The sequence below is a fragment of the Erythrolamprus reginae genome, chromosome 2, assembly GCF_031021105.1.
Source record: "Erythrolamprus reginae isolate rEryReg1 chromosome 2, rEryReg1.hap1, whole genome shotgun sequence".
NCBI lineage: Eukaryota > Metazoa > Chordata > Lepidosauria > Squamata > Dipsadidae > Erythrolamprus > Erythrolamprus reginae.
Window position 1 is genome coordinate 33,686,219 of NC_091951.1, and position 24,793 is coordinate 33,711,011.

The 24,793-nt window shown below is 41.3% G+C and overlaps 1 protein-coding gene across 2 annotated transcripts in view; it reads right to left on the minus strand.

Moving 5' to 3' along the window:
* The window catches only part of AIF1 (allograft inflammatory factor 1), a 59,455-nt gene that overhangs the window by 17,596 nt on the left and 17,066 nt on the right, over window positions 1–24,793 (minus strand). Inside the window, exons 5-7 of one of the 2 annotated variants that reach the window (XM_070737663.1) lie at window positions 21,222–21,445; window positions 17,023–17,127; window positions 176–237 (exon numbers count right to left, since the gene is read on the minus strand). In XM_070737663.1, coding sequence (XP_070593764.1) covers window positions 176–237; window positions 17,023–17,127; window positions 21,222–21,445 — 391 coding nt within the window. Of the gene's footprint in view, window positions 1–175; window positions 238–7,235; window positions 7,494–17,022; window positions 17,128–21,221; window positions 21,446–24,793 lie in introns of those variants that run through there. The other variant, XM_070737665.1, reaches the window with a different exon arrangement.

Here is a 24,793-nt window from a genome sequence, read left to right on the forward strand (position 1 = left end):
CTTTGGGTGAACCTTGGCAACTTTTAATATGTGTGGACTTCAACTCCCAGAATTCCCCAGCCAGCTGGGGAATTCTGGGAGTTGAAGTCCACACATATTAAAATGGTCAGGGTTGAGAAACTGTTGAAAAATGATTGGTGGATAGTGAGTGCTATAAACATAACTTGAGTCTTACCTTGTTGAGGGAATCTAACAATTCCTCCTGCTGAACCTTCAACGCCCCGTAGGCCTTTCCTCCTGAGGGAAGGAGAAAACATTAACAGCCATATAAAGTTGTCCACACGTCTAGGCCTTCCTTCCCACATGTTCCTCTGGGCCTTATCTGGTATTTACAGTTCCCCTTTTAGTGGCAGTTTCTTGATGAAAAACGGGCTGAGATGTTCCTCTCCTTGGGTTTTGGTTTACTTGTAGATCTTGGGCAATCAAAGAGGAACTAAACCAAATATTCTGACTAAGCATTTTTCCCCCCCTCTCTCGATCCTCCCCACTGCCTCACCCCTAACAACAAAGAGGAAAAGCTGAAAACAGCCACAGGTCGTCCTCGACTTACGACCAAAATTGAGCCCCGATTTTTTTTGCCATTAAGTGAGACATTTGTTCAATAAGTTTTGTCACATTTTGCGACATTTCTTGCCTCAGTTCAGTGGTGGCACTCAAATTTTTTTTACTACTGGTTCTGTGGCCATGGCTTTGGGGGCGTGGCATGGCTTTGAGGGGGCGTGGCTTGCCGCGCATGGCTTGGTGGGCATGGCAGGGGAAGGATACTGTAAAATCTCCATTTCCTCCCAATCAGCTGGGACTGGGGAGGCAAAGAATAGATGAGTGCAGGCCCAGTCAGAGATGGTATTTGCCAGTTCTCCGAACTACTCAAAATTTCCGCTACTGGTTTTCCAGAACTGGTCAGAACCTGCTGAAACCCACCTCTGGCCCAGTTGTTAAGTGAATCAGTTCTTCAGTTAGTAATATGCAGTAATGGGCAGTCAAAACTTTTACTGCCACACAGTGGGTGTGGCTTATTTTGTGGGTGTAGCTTAATGGTCATGTGACTGGGCAGGAGTGACTTGCCGGCCATGTGATCAGGTGGGAGTGACTTGAATGATCATCATTGTTCAAGTGAACTGTTAAGTCCTCGACTTACAACCTTACCAGTGTCGCTCGCTGGGGTGACAATCTGCTTTGCGTTTCCCGTGCTCTCCTTCTTGGGTTGCCCCCCACCACCTCAGGCTGGGTAGCTAGGTGAACGGTGCTGCCAGAAGCATAAATGCTGCCTGCGCTGCTTCCACCCATGCTGTCTGCTTGCACCTCAGGTGGGAGGTGGCTGCGTGAGGTTGGGGGGGGAACCGGGCAGGAGAGGGGGAAGCTCATCTGAGGCCAGGAAGGAGGAAAGAGGAAAAAAGCAAGGAGCACAGACGCAGCAGCAGCAGCAGCAGGGGAAAAAAAAGCCTGACCAGTGATCCAGGAAGTGACAGCCGCCGATCAGCTGGAGCTGCACACGCATCCTCATTTCCGCCGGTGGAACTGCATTCCTCCCTGTCCTGCCTGCTTCCCACCTCTGGTAACATGGTTGTAAAGTGAATCTGTCTTTCCCCATTGACTTAGCAAAAGGGGGTCACAGGACCCTGGGACACTGCGACCATCATAAATATGAACCAGTGGCCAAGCGTCTGAATTTTGCAGATTCAGCAAAATTGCAATTGTGAAATTGCACAGCGAACTGGCCATGGGTGTGCTGTCCCACGGCAAATGATTGTGGCAAGTTGGTTGTGGCAAGTTGACCCCTGTGAGTTGGCCGTGGCGAGTGGGCTGTGGCGAATTCTCCTATACCAGTGGTGGCGAAACTATGGCATGCGTGCCACAGATGGCATGGGGAGTCACATCTTAAAAACTCATCTTTATCGCCAGGGATGGGGAAACTAACACACACCCCAATTGTCAAGGCTAGTGTTTGGTTTGATTGGTTGTGTGATTATTTTATTTTATTATAAGGGTTTTAAAATTGCATTTTAAATTTGGATTTTAAATTGCATTTTAAAATTGGATTTGTACACTGGTTATGTTGTTTTGTACAGTAGTACCTCTAGATACGAGCTGCTCCACATGCGAGTATACCAAGATACGAGCCACGAGGGGAGAGAAATTTCTTTTCAAGACCCGAGCTCAAATTCGGGATACGAGCCGAGTGTCCACTAGGTGGCGCAAGAATCCTTGCTTCTGGTTATCTCGGAGGGGAAAAACAAAGTCTAAAGCCATTTGTTCCAGATACGAGTTGTTTGACATACAAGCTCCCTTCTGGAACGAATTAAACTCGTATCTAGAGGTACTACTGTACACTGTTTATGTTGTTGTGAGCCGCCCCGAGTCCTCGGAGAGGGGCGGCATACAAATCTAATAAATTATTATTATTAATTAAATTATTATTATCTGAGGGAACACAAGGCATTGCCCTATGTCAGCTCCAGTGTGCATGCACGCATGGACAGCTGATTTTCTGCCTTCTTCTTGGCTGTTTACGCTCGCCCCAGGCTTCAGGGGGATTTCCTGAAGCCTGGGTACAGAGAAAAATGGCCCAACGGGCCTATAAGTCCAGAGGCCTCAGTGGGGCCTGTGCATATGCATGGGGGGGGCAGCATGGAGGGGTTGTGTGCATGCACAGGAGGCAACATGGGGGGTTATGCGCATGCATGCGGGGAGAACATTGCATTATGGGTATGGGCACACACGGGCATATTTAGCGGGCATGCGCACCCTTTGGGCATCCAAGCCAAAAAGGTTTCGCCATCACCATCCTAGATCCATTTAGGCGTAGCTTTAAATCAATTGGTGATCCTTAATGGCAGAGATAAGCAACCTGCTACAGGTACTCCCTGACTTACAACTATTTGTTTAGTGACCGTTCAAAAGTTGGAAAAAAGTGACTTATAACTTTTTCACAAGATGGTTACAGCATCCATTTTTTTCCGAAACCTACAAATCCTTAGTTTTTTGACAACTGGTTTCATAGTGATGACGACTGCAATGCCATCTTCTGTCAAGCAGAGTCAATGGGGGAAGCCAGGTTCGCTTAACGTCCGTGTTACTAACTGAACACCTTCAGTGTTTTGTTTATCAACTCTGACAAGAAAGGTCGTAAAATGGTGCAAAGCTCACTAAACGACTGTCCTTGCTTAGCAAGATAAATTTGGGCTACAACCTGTATGCCTAACAGTCTCTTTCTTTGAGCTGACATGGTGGAAAACCAAATAAGAAAAGTCCCTTCCTTCCTTCCTTCCTCTCTCCCTCCCTCCCTCCCTCCCTCATGCCTCCCTCCCTCACACCTTCCTTCCTTCCTCCCTCCCTCCTTCCCTCCTTCCTTCCTCCCTTCCTCCCTTTCTCCCTTTCTCCCTTTCTCCCTCCCTCCTCCCTCCCTCCCTCCCTCACACCCTCCTTCCTCCCTTCCCTCCCTCCTTCACTCCACTCCACTCCACTCCAATGAGCTTCTCTGCATAGACTTCTTCTTGCTATTCTGAGAAAATCATGAAAGTGCTGACTTTTATGTTTCATAACTCGAATGTGTTCATAAATGCTGACCATTGGATTATTCAAATATTTAAACTCAAGTTTGACCTCTGGATGTTGGTGACACCAGCAGGACTACTGCTGTTATTTTTCTTCCTTTTCCCTGTATCAAACCTATTTCAGAACATCCTGGACTTTAATGTGGATTTCAGCAGATTCTGACCAGTAGAACGAGTAGCAGAAATTTTAAGTAGTTCAGAGAACTAGAATATACCACTTCTGACTGGCCCCGCCCCTTCTATTCTCTGCCTCACAAGTACCAGTTCATTAGGAGGAAATGGGGATTTTGCAGTAACCCTCCCCTGCCACGCCCACCAAGCCACACCATGTCCCCCAAAGCCACGCCCACAGAACCGTTATCGACACCACTGGGTAGAATATTCGTTTTCAGCAACGGCCCCACTAACACTTGGTGATACGTTCAAAGGAAACCTTGAGCCTTCAGGAGGAAACTTGGAGAAAACACGACCTCTTTAGGGTGATGTCTTGGCCATCCACCCCATACAAACAATAAAAGAGAGAAGGCAAAAGCTAGAGAATCAGAAATACCTCATGATTTTTACCTCATGATTCTTGACAAATCTATATTTTCCTTTATGTTCACTGAGAGCATATGCACCAAGACAAATTCCTTGTGTTTATAGAAACATAGAAACATAGAAGACTGACGGCAGAAAAAGATCTCATGGTCCATCTAGTCTGCCCTTATACTATTTTCTGTATTTTATCTTACAATGGATATATGTTTATCCCAGGCATGTTTGAATTCAGTTACTGTGGATTTATCAACCACGTCTGCTGGAAATTTGTTCCAAGGATTTACTCTTTCAGTAAAATAATATTTTCTCATGTTGTTTTTGATCTTTCCCCCAACTAACTTCAGATTGTGTCCCCTTGTTCTTGCGTTCACTTTCCTATTCAAAACACTTCCCTCCTGAACCTTATTTAACCCTTTGACATATTTAAATGTTTTGATCATGTCCCCCCTTTTCCTTCTGTCCTCCAGACTATACAGATTGAGTTCATTAAGTCTTTCCTGATACGTTTTATGCTTTAGACCTTCCACCATTCTTGTAGCCCGTCTTTGGACCCGTTCAATTTTGTCAATATCTTTTTGTAGGTGAGGTCTCCAGAACTGAACACAGTATTCCAAATGTGGTCTCACCAGCGCTCTATGTAGCTGGTTTCCAATCACACTTGGCCAATAAAGAATTTTCTATCTATCTATCTATACCTGTCTGTCGGTCTGTCGGTCTATTCTATCTGTCGATTCTATTTTGCGTTAAGGCAGAGACAGAAATTACAGAACCTCACCCCCACAATCTACACAGAGCTACTGAAAGTAATGGAGTGTCCTTCTTTGCAAACTGCTGAACCTGATAATTTTGTACTTTCTGTGGGACCTGATTCAACACATAATTAAAGAGCAACTCTATCAAGGAAAGAATGAAATCTCAAAAATAAGCTACCGGTAATGTGTGCCAAATTAAATTTCTTTCTTGTCCTTGACCACACCATCTTCTTTTGGTAGAATGTATTTGCTGACCTGCCACGCCACAGGTAATGCTGGAACACTCAAACCCCCGGATTGTAAGGTTTCCTTACCATCTTTACAATTAAGACTACTCAAAGAAGTCAAGTTGACAGCTGCAGCGGTGCCATTGAGAAGCTCTTGTCGCCTGACATGTTGACCTTTTTGACCACATCCTGCAGACCCCTCTTGTTTCCTGCTTTTGAAACTGGGATACTTGTCGTGCCTCGGTCAGGGAGACTTGTTCTAACTTGTAGCTTGTTCTAACAGGATGTCATTGTCGGCTTATCAGCTGAGTTTCCAGCAAAGATTTAAAGATTCAGAATAAACCTAGAAGCTAGTCCAATCCCCTGCTCAAGCAGGAGACCCTAGCCCCATGATGGCAAAGAGCCGGGGTGGCGCAACAGATAGAGTGCTGTACTGCAGGCCACTGAAGCTGACTTGTAGACTTGTAGATCTGAAGGTCAGCGGTTCAAATCTCGTCACCGGCTCAAGGTTGACTCAGCCTTCCATCCTTCCGAGGTGGGTAAAATGAGGACCCGGATTATGGATGCAATAGCCTAGCTCTGTTACAAAAGTGCTATTGCTAACATGTTGTAAGCCGCCCTGAGTCTAAGGAGAAGGGCAGCATAAAAATTGAATAAATAAATAAACCTACAGCACACGTGCTACAAGTGGCATATTGGGGGCACGCGAGACTTTGCTAGATTTCAGCTCCAGCGTGCATGCAAGCACTGGCCAGCTGATTTTCGGCCTTGGGAAAGGCCGTTTTGTCCTCTGGATGCTTCAAGGAAGCTTCCTTGAAGCCCTGGAGGCAAAATGTCACCCAGTGGACAAACCGGAAGTTCAGAAAAATGTACTTCCGGTTTGCCGTTGTGCTGGTTTTTGCACTGGAGGATTCAGAAAAGCTTCCTTGAAACTCTGGAGTACAAAAAACAGCACAATGGGCAAACTGGAAGTGCGTTTTCTGAATGCGCGGACATGCGTGAGGAGGGAGAGAAGGGGTGTGAGTATGTGCACGCATGCTAGCACATCCACACACACATGTGAACCAAAAAAGGTTCGCCATCACTGTCCTAGCCCATGTTTGATAAATGGCTATCCAGTCTCTTCTTAAACACCTCTAGTGATGGAACACCAACAACTTCTGAAGACGGCACAATCTGAGGTTAGTTGGGGAAAAGATCAGAAGCAACGTGAGAAAATATTATTTTACTGAAAGAGTAGTAGATGCTTGGAACAAACTTCCAGAAGACGTGGTTGGTAAATCCACAGTCACTGAATTTAAACATGCCTGGGATAAACCATCTATCCATCCTAAGATAAAATACAGGAAATAGTATAAGGGCAGACTAGATGGACCATGGGGTCTTTTTCTGCCGTCCATCTTCTATGTTTCAATGAAGGCAAAGCTGTTCTACCAGTGGATGGTCCTCAGTGGATGCTTCTCTTTAATGCCTGGTTGCTTTTTTCCTTGCTTAGTTTCCATCCATTGCTTCTTGTTCTGCCTTCAGGGGCTTTGGAAAAATAAGCTGACTCCCTCTTCTTTGTGGAAGAACACTGGAGTTACTACTCAAATACTGGAATTACTGCTATCGTGTCTTTCCCTAATTACAAATCTCTTGCAACCGTTCTTCATAGGTTTTAGTCTCTGGGGTTGCAAAAATAAATAAATAAATAAAAATCCGTTCATCAGATCAAGGTGTTGATAAAAACTCCAGCCCTTGCTCAACTAAAGTTCTACAGGCCATCTGGGAGCTCTCCTTACCTAGAAGCCTTTGGGGGTCTCCTGTTAGCTTCCTTTCATATCCCAACGTCGTCTGTTTTATTTTTATTTGATTTTATTAATTGGATTTGTATGCTGCCCCTCTCCGTGGACTCGGGACAACTCACAACAAACATAGAATACAGAATAAAACAATTTGATCCAATTAAATTGTTGTTGGTCCTACTTTGGAACACCTATCCAAATTCTCTTTTCACCTGGACATTTGTTGCCTTCCACTCCCTTCCTTTTTCTCCCTTTTGGGTCCCTTTGGTTCTCTTGTTCTTACTAATATCCCAACGCTACTCTCTTTCTCAACTCCAAGTTGCAAGAGGCTCCGTGTTGCTTCCCTAAAGACACACACGATCCCAAAGGAGCTAGTACCTTGTGGATTCATCGGCTTGTTTGCTCGCGCCTTCGCCTTGACTTCCAAGCGGTTCCTTCGGATTCCGACACACGGCTCTGCTCAGCAACTGCCACTCCGCTCCGGGTCCCCCTACTCAAGCGCCCTTTTCGTACAGACAGCAGCACGGTTCACAAGCATGCAGATATATATATATGTATATGAAGTGGCCACTTCCTTTTTTCTTCTCAGAGAAACCACAGTTCGCTGCCGCGCACCCGTTGCATGGCTAGAAGAAGGCTTAATGTTTCGGGAAGCCTCCTGCTGCAGAGAATTGTGTGTGTGTGTGTACGAGGAGGGGCTGGAAATGACAGGCCCACCCTTTGTGCAGAGGGAGCAGGTGAAAACTCCAGGCAAGGCTGGGGTTGAGGAAGGGGTAAGGGGGGACACCAACGTCCCCAAACAGCTGCCAAGCTTAGCAGATATCTTAGCAGATTTGAAGCATCTCAAGTTATTACTGTGTGGAAATATGCATTGGCTCATTCTAAGCCACTACTTCGAGGTAGGGAGAACTGCATCGGACGTTTTAAGGCCAGAGTTCATTGCTCACCCCCACACAGCTCAAAAGTCACGTGGAGCTTTTGCCAAAACATGATGACCAATTGATGTGTTTTCAGCTGTTTTGAGTTTCACTCCTTTTAAAGTGGGTTGGGATAGTTTTCATGGCATCGGACCAGAATATCTCCGGGACCGCCTTCTGCCGCACGAATCCCAGCGACCGATTAGGTCCCACAGAGTTGGTCTTCTCCAGGTCCCGTCGACAAAACAATGCCGTCTGGCGGGGCCCAGGGGAAGAGCCTTCTCTGTGGTGGCCCCAACCCTCTGGAACCAACTCCCTCTGGAGATCAGAACTGCGCCCACCCTCCTTGCCTTTCGCAAACTCCTAAAAACCCATCTCTGCCATCAGGCATGGGGAAATTGATTCCCTCGGGCCGTTTCATTTTAGGTATGGTTTGTTTGGGATGCATGACTGTTTTTATAATAAGGGTTTTAAACTGTTCTTTTTTAACCATTAGATTTGTGCTATGTATTGTTGTTGTAAGCCGCTCCCAGTCTCCGGAGAGGGGCGGCATACAAATTTAAATAATAATAATAATAATAATAATAATAATAATAATAATAATAATAATAATAATAATAGTTTTAACTACGGGAAAGGGAGCCTAAGGCCTCACTGTGGCAGGATAACAGGTAGCCCTTGACTTAGTTCCTTGGGTGACCTTTGAAATAGCAATAGCATTTAGACTTATATCCCCCTTCACAGTGCTCTCTAAGCGGTTTACAGAGAATCAGCATATCACCCCCAACAATCTGGGTCTTCATTTTACTGACCTCAGAAGGATGGAAGGCCAAATCAACATTGAGCCTACTGAGATTCGATCTGCCAAACTGCTGGCAGCCGGTGATCAGCAGAGGTAGTTTGCAGTACTGCACTCTAACCACTGCACCACCAAGGCTCTAAATTACGACTAATCAAAAGTGACTTATGTTCGCTTTTCACACCTATGACCATTGCAACATCACCATGGTCGTGTGATCAAAATTCACCCGCTTGGAAACTGGTTCATATTTATGACAGTTGAGGTGTCCCAAGATCATGTGATGACCTGTCATGACTTTCTGACAGGACAAGTCAACGGGGGAAGCCAACTGTATTACTACTGACAATGATTAAGTGTTGTACCTCATGATTCTTGACAAATGTATATTTTTATTTTATTTTTTATTTATTTATTTTGTCAAACAATTATAGGGTGGTAATTTGTACAAAGAAAACATTAGATAAGTAATGATAAAAAGTAACAAAAGAAGACAATAGGACAGGGACGGTAGGCACAGTGGTGCGCTTATGCACGCCCCTTACAGACCTCTTAGAAAGGGGGAGAGGTCAATTGTAGATAGTCTAAGGTTAAAGGTTTTGGGATTAGGAGTAGAAAGTACAGAATCAGATAGTGCATTCCAGGCGTTGATTACTCTGTTGCTGAAGTTGTATTTTTTGCAGTCAAGTTTGGAGAGGTTAACATTTAGTTTAAATCGATTTCGTGCTCATGTGCTGTTGCGGTTGAAGGTGAAGTGGTCGTTAACAGGTAGGACATTTTGGTATATGATTTTATGAACTATAATTAAATTGGAACGGAGACGACAGAGTTGTAAGTTGTCTAAACCAAGAATTTCAAGTCTGGCGGAGTAAGGTATTTCTTTTAGGTACACTGAGAGCATATGCATTAATGACAAATTCCTTGTGTGTCCAATGATACTTGGCCAATAAAAGAATTCCATTCCACTCCACTCCACTCCATTCCATTCCATTCCATTCCATTCCATTCTAAAAACACCCTGCAGCAATTCGCTTTTACAACTGTGGCAGACAAAGTTGTAAGATGGGGGCAAAAATCACTTAACAGCTCTCTTGCTTAGTGGCAGAAATTATGGGATTGATTGTGGGCTAAGCTGAGAATTACCTGTACTCCCATTACCTGTACTCAGGATGTAAGACTGAGTCAACCTTGAGACGGTCAAGATCGAACTACCAAACTGCTGGCAGTCAGCAGAGTTAGCCAAGCAATATTATTGCATTCTAACCATTGTGCCACCATGGCTCAATACTGTGATATGATGTAGGAGACGACACCATGAAAATAAGTAAATACGATTTCATTTTTATTTTTTCTCCACAGTTTCCATGTATACATCAATCCATATACCTTAAGACTCAGTGATGGGCTACCAAAATTTTTACTAACACACTGTGGCCGTGGCTTATGCAGGACGTCCTGCATTTTCTTTCAACATTTTTCAGTGCAAATTGGGTGCTACTCCACTATGTTCCACCCCGTCCGGGCAGTAGCCCACCCCTGGTTGGATTATAATTCGGGGTTTAACCACTACATCAAATTGTGTCAGCTCTGCCAACAAAATTTGGTGTTCGGCTCTGCCAAATTGTGTCGGCTCTATTTTTTTTTTTTAAGAAAAAGGAGGGGGAAAAAGGTGGAGGAAGAAAAAGAAGAAGACGAGAGGAGGAGGAAGGAAGAGGAAGAAGGAGGATAAGGAAGGTGGAGGAAGAAGATCTAACTGTCAGGGTTCCAAATAGCATCCAAAACTAAATCAGAGTCTCAGGCAAAGTATTCCTCAAAGTTCCAATTTATTAGCAGAGCCACGTTGGCACATTTGGGAGAAACCTGAATCTAAAGTCCCAGGGGGTTCTCCATCTAGTCGAAAGTTCAAGCCCTTGTCCCCCACACCCACATGTCCATCACATTGACCAACCTTCATCTGCCAACTTGGCAGAAACTCCCATGGTTTGTCTGTCTGTCTGTCTGTCTGTCTGTCTGTCTGTCTGTCTGTCTGTCTGTCTGTCTGTCTGTCTGTCTGTCTGTCTGTCTATATCTATCTATCTATCTATCTATCTATCTATCTATCTATCTATCTATCTATCTATCTATCTATCTATCTATCTATCTATCTATCTACCTACCTACCTACCTACCTACCTACCTACCTACCTATCTATCTATCTATCATCTCATCTCTCTCTCTCTCTCTGTATATCATCTCTCTCTTTCTCTTTCTCTTTCTCTTTCTCTTTCTCTTTCTCTCTCTCTTTCTCCCTCCTCCCTCCCTCTTGTTGATGGGAAGTGTTTTGGGGAACAAAAAGACCAAAAAGAGAGAGAAATAGAGAAGGAAGAAAAAGACTAAAACATCTCCCCACCAACTATTAACACCCAGGTGCACATAGATTAACTCCAAGATTTACATCAAACCAACAATAAAAATTACACAATACCCCAATTAAGGAGCTGAGAAACAAGTGAATAATAAATAGCCCAGCCAAAGAACCTTTAAGACCACTCCCATCAACACTGACAGTGTCAGGCCCGGAAACCATTTTTTTGGGCCTTGGATCTTCAGGCATGCCACATTTAGTGCTGTGGGAAACTGGGAGTGGGGATTGTAAGAAGCTGGGGAGATATGAAGTCAAAATAACATTCCTTTCTCCAAGAGTCAAGGCCACTCTGGCCTGCACCTGGAGGGGTGTGACTGGGAAGCATCTCCAGTTGGGACAGTGCATTGATTGGACCATGTGATGGACGTGTGGATTCTGGGGGCAGGGACTTGGACTTCCTTTTGGGTGGATAAACCATGTAAGCTTTCAGATTCGGGTTTTGTTTGTTTGTTTTTTATTTATTTGTTTGCTTACTTATTTATTTGATTTGATTTGATTTGATTTGATTTGATTTGTATGCCGCCCCTCTCCGTAGACTCGGGGCGGCTGACAACAGTGATAAAAAAGCAGCATATAACAATCCAATAATAAAACAACTAAAAATCCTTATTATAAAACCAAACATACATACAAACATACCATGCATAAATTGTAAAGGCCTAGGGGGAAAGAATATCTCAGTTCCCCCATGCCTGATGGCAAAGGTGGGTTTTAAGAAGCTTACGAAAGGCGAGGAGGGTGGGGGCAATTCTAATCTCTGGGGGGAGTTGGTTCCAGAGGGCCGGGGCCGCCACAGAGAAGGCTCTTCCCCTGGGTCCCGCCAAACGACATTGTTTAGTTGACGGGACCCGGAGAAAGCCCACTCTGTGGGACCTAACTGGTCGCTGGGATTCGTGCAGCAGAAGGTGGTCCCTGAGATAATCTGGCCCGGTGCAATGAAGGGCTTTATATGGCATCTCTAATAAAATGGAACTTTGAGGAAACCCCAAGCCTCAGAGTTATTTTTTGTTGGGGATGTTACTTGGAACCCTGACAGACAAGACAATCTACTAGAATATAAATTTAAAGCAATATCCGTGTTTTACTAGCACTGATAATGTTGCCTAGTTTGGGTAAATGAAACATTTGTAAGAAAACAATCTAGCTCAGGAAGCCCCAAGGACGCCCCTCATCCTTCCCTCCCTCATGACTTTTTGCTTATAGCAATAAAATTAATTAATTAATTTATTTATTATTATTTAGATTTCTATGCCACCATTTTCTGTAGACTCAGGCAGTGTTCCTAGAAAAGTATAGTGTCTGAGCGGCAGTTCCTTTGGGACTGGGCGGCACAGAAATAATAAACAAAGAAACAAACAAATAAACAAATAAAAAACCCACCCTGTTTTGCCTCAGAGAATTTCAAAATACAATACTGTACTGTGTGTTTATAACAGTGAGCTCATAATAGGGCAACTCTATCAATATCAAAATGCCACTTAAATAGTTGAGCTAATTTCAAACTAGATTTTGATTTTCTTTCTCTCTTCCTTACTCCCATTCTTTTTCTTTCTCTTTTCCTTCCTCTCTTTTTTCTATCTATTTCTCTCTCTTCCTCTCTTCCTCTCTCTCTCCTTCCCTCTCACTCTTTCCCTCTTGGCTTCTGGGCAGGATTGGAAAACTCTGAGTTGATGATGATTTTTAAGTGAGCGATTGCTCACTGCTCAGCTTAGAGGGAACTATGGACTCAGGGCAGCTCACAAAATATAAAATCATCTATAGAATGGGCAAAATAAGGAATAGCTCCCCGATTCTCAAGAGCTAAATCGCCATGCCTAAAATATCCTTTTAATCAAAGTTTGGTGTCCTTTCCTGTGAGGTTGATAAGCAATTTCAGCATGAAGAAGATTAAAAAAAAGTGTTTCAAAATGCCAAAGAAACTTGACACGGAGTATAGGCCAAATGCAGAACTTTTACTCAAATCCTAATTTCTCACTGCAATCTAAAACCACACAGTTAATATAACGGAGATCACATTTCATTACAGATGGTGGAAATACCAAGTTATAAATATCCCCAGTATTGACCATATGCTAGTTAATATATTAAGCACTCAGTAATGTACTGTGGATGCAAATATATCAAAAGAGAAGAAAAAAATGAATATCAAGCAGATTGTGATCATCTGAACTAATAAACCAAGTGAATATCACTGTGAGCAATTATGCCAGTGTAGGATTCGGATTTTTTTTACTACTGGTTCTGTGGGCATGGCTTGGTGGGCGTGGCTTGAGAAGGATAATGTAAAATCTCCATTCCCTCCCCACTCCAGGGAAGGTTACTGCAAAATCACCATTTCCTCCTGATCAGCTGGGACTCAGGAGGCAGAGTATAGATGGGGCGAGGCCAGTCAAAGGTGATATTTACCAGTTCTCTGAACTACTCCAAATTTCTGCTACCAGTTCTCCATAACTGGTCAAAACCTGCTCAAACCTACCTCTGAAGCCCTCCCCTCTTAGAGAATGAAATATTTTGTGGAATATTAAGAGGCAGAACATTATATACTGTGCAAAAAATAATAATAAAGGGAACACTCAAATAACACATCCTAGATCTGAATGAATGAAATATTCTCATTGAATACTTTGTTCTGTACAAAGTTGAATGTGTTGACAACAAAATGTGTTGACTATAAAACAGCAAAATCTTCAGAAGAGAAGGATTTAGGGGTAGTGATTTCTGACAGTCTCAAAATGGGTGAACAGTGCAGTCAGGTGGTAGGGAAAGCAAGTAGGATGCTTGGCTGTATAGCTAGAGATATAACAAGCAGGAAAAGGGAGATTATGATCCCGGGATATAGAGCGTTGGTGAGACCACATTTGGAATACTGTGTTCAGTTCTGGAGACCTCACCTACAAAAAGATATTGACAAAATTAAACGGGTCCAAAGACGGACTACAAGAATGGTGGAAGGTCTTAAGCATAAAACGTATCAGGAAAGACAATGAACTCGATCTGTATAGTCTGGAGGACAGAAGGAAAAGGGGGGACATGATCGAAACATTTAAATATGTTAAAGGGTTAAAATAAGGTCCAGGAGGGAAGTGTTTTTAATAGGAAAGTGAACACAAGAACAAGGGAACACAATCTGAGGTTAGTTGGGGGAAAGATCAAAAGCAACATGAGAAAATATTATTTTACTGAAAGAGTAGTAGATCCTTGGAACAAACTTCCAGCAGACGTGGTTGGTAAATCCACAGTAACTGAATTTAAACATGCCTGGGATAAACATATCCATCCTAAGATAAAATACAGAAAATTGTATAAGGGCAGACTAGATGGATCATGAGGTCTTTTTCTGCCGTCAGTCTTCTATGTTTCTAAAATGAAATTGGTTGTCAATCAGTGTTGCTTCCTAAGTGGACAGTTTGATTTCACAGAAGTTTTATTTACTTGGAGTTATATTCTGTTGTTTAAGTGTTCCCTTTATTTTTTTGAGCAAAGGGGAAATGGAGAAACATTTTCTTAGAGGCAGAAAGCAGCTCCCAGTCTTTCTTAATAGCCTCCAGCAGATGCCTGGAGTCTTTAGAGATGGATATTTTGTACTCATTAAGAAAGACTGGGCCAATCTATTCACAAACAAAACACCTTCAGCTCCAGGTAATGGGACTAAGAAAGACAGGACGTGACCTTTTAGAACACAATAGGAATAACCCGCCACCATTGGAATTAGCAAGAGACCCACGAGAGTTCTTTCATCGCACAAGCTCAAGAAGAGATGCTGCAACAGTCATAAATGTGAAAAACAGTTATAAGCCACTGTTTTCATTGCCTTTGTAACTTGGAATGTTCACTAAACAAACTGTTGTAACAAACCTATATCCTGAAATATCAATTTTCCATGAGATACCATAGGAAAAAACTCGCTCATATAAATCTTTCACATATCTTGAGATGGCAGCCCTCCAAATAATGATAATGATAATGATAATGATAATGATAATGATAATGATAATGATAATGATAATGATAATGATAATGATAATGATAATGATAATGATAATGATAATGATAATGATAATGATAATGATAATGATAATGATAATGATATTGATAATGATAAAAACAATAATTTATTAGATTTGTATGCTGCCCCTCTCCGAGGACTCGGAGTGGCTCACAACAATAAAACATCATATACAAATCCAATGTTAAAACAGTCTTTAAAAACCCCCTATTAAAACAGTCATACAGCCCAAACACACCATCCATAAAGTCAAAGGCAGCTAAGGATATATCAATTCCTCCTAACTTACTACTAAGTTACACACACAACTTTTTTGCTGAAATTTCAGAGGTGGGTTCCTGCAGGTTCGGGCCAGTTCTATAGAACTATAGAACTGGTAATGGGAATTTTATTTATTTATTCAATTTTTTTAATGCCACCCTTCTCCCTAGACTCAGGGTGGCTTACAACATGTTAGCAATAGCACTTTTTAACAGAGCCAGCATATTGCCCCCACAATCCGGGTCCTCATTTTACCCACCTCGGAAGGATGGAAGGCTGAGTCAACCTTGAGCAGGTGATGAGATTTGAATCGCTGACCTGCAGATCTACAGTCATCTTTAGTGGCCTGCAGTACCGCACTCTACCTGCTGCGCCACCTTGGCTCTTATTATCCCACTTGTCGAACTGTCGGTGATGGCCGATTGGACATGCCCTCGAACCAGCATCTCTTGGTGGCACCTATCTTGTTTTTTGCTTCTGCATCCATGCAGGAGGTGGATTTTTAGCACTGTGCATGTGTGCACCCACGCCCGCCTGGCATGCGAGGAAGCAAACCGGCAGCAAGGTAAGCAAGAACCGACCCCTGTGAAACTTGGTTCATTTGGTAAAATACTATCCTGTCCAAAATCACTAAGGTTATTAAACTACCTGCATTTTATAGGGTGCCATGTGAAGGCCACTTATTTCAGGGGTCCCTATTCTCTGGTCCATGGACTGCCATCAATGTGCAACATGTCAGAAACCACTCTGTGCAAACAAGCGAAGCCCCATCCGCGGGATGCAGGCAGCAGGTAAAACCACACCCTCTCTGGTCCATGAAAAAAAATCTCCCTATGGAACTGGTCCCTTGTGCTCAAAAGGCAGTGATGGGCTCCTACGGGTATGGTCAAGTACGCAGAACCGGTAGAAAGATTTTGGTCAGGTATGCAGAACTGGTAGAAAAAATGGATCCCCCCCCCTTTTTTCCCTTCTAGGCTCTGGGTATGTTTTTCATATTGCAGTAAATGAGGTTGAATGTGTATAACTTTAGAAGAGCTGTGCGTGCGTGTGTGTACATACACATACATTTTATATAGTAGATAATGTATATTTTTGTGTGCCTGTGTGTAATATGTATACATATGGCATATATACATAGAATTAAATAGTATATTTTGGATGTTCAGTAATAGTTAATAGATAGGGAAATTGTATTCCTTTAAGGCGAGAAGAAGCCAAACCCTTGACGTGAGTGATGGCAGGTTGGTCACCTTTAATAGAATAGAATAGAATAGAATAGAATTTTATTGGCCAAGTGTGATTGGACACACAAGGAATTTGTCTTGGTGCATATGCTCTCAGCGTACATAAAAGAAAAAGATACATTTGTCAAGAATCATGTGGTACAACACTTAATGATTGTCATAGGGGTCAAATAAGCAATGAAGAAACAATCAATATTAATAAAAATCTTAGGATACCAGCAACAAGTTACAGTCATACAGTCTTAAGTGGGAGGAAAAGGACGATAGGAAGGATGAGAAAAACTAGTAGAAATACAAGTGCAGATTTAGTAAAAAGCCAGTCAGATGACTTTTAAGCCACCCCAGTCACATGATCGTCAAGCCATTCCCACCTGGTCACATGGCTGGCAAGCCACGTCCACAAAATAAGCCACGCCCACAGTGTGGTAGCAAATGTTTTTGCAGCCCTTCACTGCCAAAAGTTACAGGGTGCGCTGACTTATCTGATTCCAAATAAGGCAGCCTTCAAAGATTCAAATAGATCAGAAACTCACAAGGCTGGTGTGGGAGGCTGTGTGTTGTGGTCTACAGTGAAATTGTTCATGTTGCCATTGTCATCACTGATTAAGACATCTGCTGAAGGAGAACAGCAGCTGGACCTAGAGAGGAGATAAACACAGTGGCTAAGCAGGAGATGGTAAATTGACACTATAATAATAATAACAGAGTTGGAAGGGACCTTGGTTCTAGTCCAACCTCCTGCTTAGCTAGGAAACCCTACACTACTTCAGACAAATGGTTATCCAACATCTGCTTAAAAACTTCCAGTGATGGGGTATTCACATCTTCTGGAGGCAAGCTGTTCCACTGATTAACTGTTCTGACTGTCAGGAAATTTCTCCTTGGTTCTAAGTTGCTTCTCTCCTTGATTAGTTTCCATTGCTTCTTGTTCTAGCCTCAGATGCTTTGGAGAACAGCTTGGACTCCCTCTTCTTTGTGGCAGTCCCTTAGATATTGGAATATTGCTATCCTGTCTCCCCTCGTCCTTCTTTTCATTAACATTCCTGAAGAGCTACGTCGCCTAAAACACGATCTAAGTATTGCCCACAAGATCATATGCTGCAACGTTCTACCTGTCAATGACTACTTCAGCTTCAATCGCAACAACACAAGAGCACGCAACAGATTCAAACTTAATATTAACCGCTCCAAACTTGACTGTAAAAAATATGACTTCAGCAACCGAGTTGTCGAAGCATGGAACTCATTACCTGACTCAGTAGTGTCAACCCCTAACCCCCAACATTTTTCTCTTAGATTATCCACGATTGACCTCTCCAGGTTCCTTAGAGGTCAGTAAGGGGTGTGCATAAGTGCACCAGTGTGCCTTCCGTCCCCTGTCCAATTGTCTCTCCTTATCTCATTTATCTTTTCTTCCTTTCAAATATGTTCACCTATACTTTTATATCTTTTCTTCTATTCCTTTCTTTATTTATATTATTACATATCTATTCTCTTCAATGTGTATTATGTATTGGACAAAATAAATAAATAAATAAAATAAAATAAGAGCTGGTAGAGTCAGCGGGCAATGACATTCCAAAGATCGGCTGTGCAACCCAAAAAGACACATTTCATGGGTTCTCCTAGTCAGGGGTAGGCAAAGTTGGCTCTTCTATGACTTGTGGACTTCAATTCCCAGAATTCCTGAGCCAATCATGCTAGCTCAGGAATTCTGGGAGTTGAAGTCCACATGTCATAGAAGAGCCAACTTCACCTACCTCTGCCCTAGATATATTTATTGATGGGAACCAGAGTCTGTTCCTCCTGTCAGATCCGATGAAGCGCATAAAAACACATAGAGAAACCATGGTCCTTCAGATATATTGGACCCATGCTATGAAGGTGATTGGTGATAACCAGCACTGAATTCCACTCAGAAGCATTATCCTAACTAGGTAACATCATCAGTGCTAGAAGGAGTGCTCTTGGCTGTCAGTTTATATAGAAACATAGAAGATTGACGGCAGAAAAAGACCTCATGGTCCATCTAGTCTGCTCTTATACTAATCCTTGTATTTTATCTTAGGATGGATCTATGTTTATCCCAGGCATGTTTAAATTCAGTTACTGTGGATTTATCAACCACCTCTGCTGGAAGTTTCTTCCAAGCATCTACTACTCTTTCAGTAAAATAATATTTTCTCACGTTACTTCTAATCTTTCCCCCAACTAACCTCAGATTGTGCCCCCTTGTTCTTGTGTTCACTTTCCTATTAAAAACACAATATATTTAGTTTATATTTATATTTCAGACAAATGGTTGTCCAATCACTTCTTAAAAACCACCGCCAAAAAACCAATTGGGGCATCCACAATTTCTGGAGGAATGTTGTTCCACTGATTAATTGTGCTAACTGTTGGGAAATTTCTCCTTAGTCCTAGGTTGCTTCTCTCCTTGGTTAGTTTCCATCCATAGATCATTGGTGCCTTTCAGTCTTTGTCTAATAGAATGTTCACCTCACTAGACCAGTGTTTCTCAAAGCTGGCAATTTTAAGACAAGCATATCGGCTGGGCCTTCTGGGAGTGGAAGTCCATGTTATTACAAGTTGCCAACTTTGATTAACACAGCACGTAGAGAGAATCTGGTAGGGATGATCGATTTTGTTTAAATGCCAAATGATATTGTCTTGTAAACTTTTTAAAAAATTTTTACAAATAGTGGTAAAATAGTACTGGTGTTCCCCCCTCCCCCCAAAAGTACATGCAGCATATGATTAATATATAAGACATTTCAATTAAGAATTCAATTAGATGAAAATTTGGACATCCGGATGACAAAATTAGAGGTCAAGGTTGGGGGGGTATGATTGATATTGAAAATAATGTAATTTGGAACTATTAGACTTTTGGGGGGTAATTATATTTGAGTTAGTAACTAAATACTGTTTTTATTATAATTTGTCTATTTTGAAATGTATGTAAAAAGTTTGTATGGTGGGAAAAAAGAAAAAAAATAAACTTAAAAACATATAAGACATTTCACAGGTGGGTTGCTTATTTCTTTCTGTGTAGAAAGGTGAAACATGTACAAGAAACATTATTATTATTATTATTATTATTATTATTATTATTATTATTATTATTTAATTAGATTTGTATGCCGCCCCTCTCTGAAGACTCGGAGGGACTGAAATGGGCCTCAGAGATGCCCACAAGCTAAGAAATTTCAAACGTGTGGTACATAAGCTACTACAGCAAACACACAGACAGACAGCACTTTAGGTTATAAACCAACAAGATAAATAGAAAAGATAAATATATCAATCTTTCAATCTTTCACTGCAGCAGGCAGTGGTCTCATTGTGTTTTAAGATGGTCATTATTTTTGCCTGTGCCGAAAAAGTCTACAATTATGGGTCTTGATGATTGCTGTCCCAGTTGTGCTTACATCCATCATTATTTTACCCACCCATTTTGTGTTTTTTACTGTTTGTAAGCCACCTAAAGTCATAGTGAGTGAGTCGGCGGCTATATAAATATTCTAAATAAATGAAAAAAATAGATTGCTCAAATATATCTGCAGAGCAGCAAGTTGACAACTCTACATTCTGTAATACGGTTTTTCAGTTAAGTGCCAAAGCCCACTGCAACAATATAGCCAAGAAGGCTTCAAGAGTTGTAAACCTAATCCTACGTAGCTTCTGCTCTGGCAATCTCACACTATTTACCAGAGCTTACAAAACTTTCACCAGACCCATCCTCGAATACAGCTCATCTGTTTGGAACCCATATCGCATCTCAGACATTAACACCCTTGAAAATGTCCAAAGATACTTCACCAGAAGAGCCCTTCACTCCTCCACTCGAAACAGAATACCCTACAAGACTAGACTTTCAATCCTGGGCCTAGAAAGTTTAGAACTAAGACGCCTTAAACAAGATCTAAGTATTGCCCACAAGATCATATGCTGCAATGTTCTGCCTGTGGGCGACTACTTCAGCTTCAACCACAACAACACAAGAGCACACAACAGATTTAAACTTAATATTAACTGCTCCAAACTTGACTGTAAAAAATATGACTTCAGTAACCGAGTTGTCGAAGCGTGGAACTCATTACCGGACTCCATAGTGTCATCCCCAAACCCCCAACACTTTACCCTTAGATTATCTATGGTTGACCTCTCCAGATTCCTAAGAGGTCAGTAAGGGGCGAGTACAAGTGCACTAGACTAGAGTGCCTTCTGTCCCCTGTCCTATTGCTCTCCTATATCTCCTATACCTTTCTTCTATTCCTATATCTCTTTTTCTATTCTTTCATTGATATGTTCTATTACTATACCTTCTTTTCTATTATTTCTTAGATATATTTTACTATGAGTATCTCCTCTATAACCTTCATCATGTATTTTACTATGTGTATATAGATATATACCCACTAAAACCCTTATTGTGTGTTGGACAAAATAAATAAATAAAATAAATAAAATAAATAAAATAAATAAAATAAATAAAATAAATAAAATAAATAAAATAAATAAAATAAATAAAATAAATAAAATAAATAAAATAAATAAAATAAATAAAATAAATAAAATAAATAAAATAAATAAAATAAATAAAATAAATAAAATAAATAAAATAAATAAAATAAATAAAATAAATAAAATAATAAAATAAAATAAAATAAATAAAATAATAAAATAAAATAAAATAAAATAATAAAATAAATAAAACAGAGATACCAACTTGTAATTGCAGATGATCTTCTTATTGCTCCCTTCCTCTTCTGAGTGACAAGACAAAGCACTGGGATCTGGGCTGATCTGGACACTAACAGCAGCTTCAACACTCTCTGCAGAAAATGTCATGTTCCAGATGTCTTGAGAGCAGTCGGGTTTTTCCTGGCTGGCAGCTCCACAAGGCATGTAGAGTTGGAGAAGGTGATAGACTGGTCGGTTTTCTTCAGTTTCCTGAAGGAAGAGCACATATCTATTAATCCTCCTCGTGGCTAGAGATTTAGATTAACAGAATTGGAAGGGACCTTGTGTTAGTACTATGTGCAGTTGCACCTCTACCTAAGAATGCCTCTACTTAAGAACTTTTTTAGATAAGAACCGGGTGTTTAAGATTTTTTTGCCTCTTCTTAAGAACCATTTTCTACTTAAGAATCCAAGCCTGGAAAATTTCCCTAGGAAATTTGAGAGCGGCACGAAGGCCCAGCCAGTTTCCTGCCATTCCACCTGGGTTTCTCTCTCTGGCGCAGTGTATGGGAGGCAGCCTCGCAACGGGTGTATGGGAGGCGCGTGCTCCTCCTCGCCGCCTCAGAATCCCTTTTTTTTAAAGCCTTATAGTTTTGGATTTTTTTTATTCCCCTCATCTCAACTTCTTCCTTCAGCAGCGACTGTCCTCCTTTTCTTCTTCCTCCCCCTTCTCCCACCCAAATTCTGAGCTTTTATGTCTTTCCTAATGGGATTGCACGCATTATTTCTTTTTACATTGATTCCTATGGGGAAAATTGCTTCTACTTACAAACTTTTCTACTTAAGAACCTGGTCACGGAACGAATTAAGTTCTTAAGTAGAGGTCCCGCTGTACATAACTAGAAACATAGAAACATAGAAGACTGATGGCAGAAAAAGACCTCATGATCCATCTAGTCTGCCCTTATACTATTTTCTGTATTTTATCTTAGGATGGATATATGTTTATCCCAGGCATGTTTGAATTCAGTTACTGTGGATTTATCAACCATGTCTGCTGGAAGTTTGTTCCAAGGATCTACAACTCTTTCAGTAAAATAATATTTTCTCATGTTGCTTTTGATCTTTCCCCCAACTAACTTCAGATTGTGTCCCCTTGTTCTTGTGTTCACTTTCCTATTAAAAACACTTCCCTCCTGGACCTTATTTAGCCCTTTAACATATTTAAATGCTTCGATCATGTCCCCCCCTTTTCCTTCTGTTCTCCAGACTATACAGATTGAATTAATGAAGTCTTTTCTGATACGTTTTATGCTTGAGACCTTCCACCATTCTTGTAGCTTGTCTTTGGACCCGTTCAATTTTGTCAATATCTTTTTGTAGGTGAGGTCTCCAGAACTGAACACAGTATTCCAAATGTGGTCTCACCAGCGCTCTATATAGCGGGATCATAATCTCCCTCTTCCTGCTTGTTATACCTCTAGCTATGCAGCCAAGCATCCTACTTGCTTTCCCTACCACCTGACTGCACTGTTCACCCATTTTGAGACTGGTTGGGTTTGGCAATATATGGAACAGCAGTGTATGCTTACATGTATTAGAACACTATTGCTTTAAGAGCTAGTATTATGGATTGCCATAAGAGGGAGTCAGAAGCATGACTTACTCTCTTTCTTGACTATTCTATGCTAGTTTGTCTTTATGACTATACTGTAGAACTTTGTGTTCAAATGCTGGTTTACAGCAGTGATGGGCTCCTTTGGGTACGGTCAGGAATGCAGTACCGGTAGCAAAATTTGGAGCTCCACACCAAAGCACCCAATTTGCCCTGAAAGATGTTGAAACAAAATGCATGAGCCATGCCCACAGTGTGGTAGTAAAAAATTTGGTAGCCCATCACTGGTTTACAGATATGTATGTATTTTGTAAGATGAACAAGTAAGGCTTATAGTATTGTATACTTATTGAGAGTTATTGACTGATGTAATTGTGTATGACTAGGATTGTTCTTGACTAGGATATTTGACGAACTACTGTATTTTTCAGAGTATAAGACGCACCGGAATATAAGATGCACCCTAGTTTTTGGGGAGGAAAATAGGGAAAAATAGGAGACTAAGGGAGTATGCTTAATAATAATAGAAGACTATAGGGAACAAGGAGACTAAGGAATTATTTATTTTATTGATTTATTTTATTGATTTATTGGATTTGTATGCCGCCCCTCTCCATAGACTTATGCTACCGCATCCATGCATTTATTTATTTATTCATTTGTCCAATACACAATACATATGGAAGAAAATAGACATGAAGTAATATTAATATTAATATTAAAATGATGGAGACTCTACTCAAAAAGAGGATAAATCAGCACCTAAAAAACAATAACTTATTGGACCCGAATCAGCATGGCTTTACTGAAGGCAAATCATGTCAGACTAATCTCATTGATTTCTTTGACTATGTCACAAAGGTGTTGGATGAAGGTGGTGCCATGGATATTGCCTACCTGGACTTCAGCAAAGCCTTTGATACGGTTCCACATAAAGAGCTGATAGATAAATTAGTGAAGATTGAACTTAATCCCTGGATAGTTCAATGGATTTGCAGATGGCTGAAGCGTAGACATCAGAGAGTTATTGTTAATGGAGAGTATTCTGAGCAGAGTCAGGTTACAAGCGGTGTGCCACAAGGGTCTGTTCTGGGTCCTATTCTTTTTAATATGTTTGTGAGTGACATAGGGGAAGGTTTGGTAGGGAAGGTTTGCCTATTTGCCGATGACTCTAAAGTGTGCAATAGGGTTGATATTCCTGGAGGGGTCTGTAATATGGTAAATGATTTAGCTTTACTAGATAAATGGTCAAAGCAATGGAAACTGCAGTTTAATGTTTCCAAATGTAAAATAATACACTTGGGGAAAAGGAATCCTCAATCTGAGTATTGTATTGGCAGTTCTGTGTTAGCAAATACTTCAGAAGAAAAGGATTTAGGGGTAGTGATTTCTGACAGTCTCAAAATGGGTGAACAGTGCAGTCAGGCGGTAGGGAAAGCAAGTAGGATGCTTGGCTGCATAGCTAGAGGTATAACAAGCAGGAAGAGGGAGATTGTGATCCCGCTATATAGAATGCTGGTGAGACCACAGTTGGAATACTGTGCTCAGTTCTGGAGACATCACCTACAAAAAGATATTGACAAAATTGAACGGGTCCAAAGACGGGCTACAAGAATGGTGGAAGGTCTTAAGCATAAAACGTATCAGGAAAGACTTAATGAACTCAATCTGTATAGTCTGGAGGACAGAAGGAAAAGGGGGGACATGATCGAAGCATTTAAATATGTTAAAGGGTTAAATAAGGTCCAGGAGGGAAGTGTTTTTAATAGGAAAGTGAACACAAGAACAAGGGGACACAATCTGAAGTTAGTTGGGGGAAAGATCAAAAGCAACATGAGAAAATATTATTTTACTGAAAGAGTAGAAGATCCTTGGAACAAACTTCCAGCAGACGTGATAGATAAATCCACAGTAACTGAATTTAAACATGCCTGGGATAAACATATATCCATCCTAAGATAAAATACATAAAATAGTATAAGGGCAGACTAGATGGACCACGA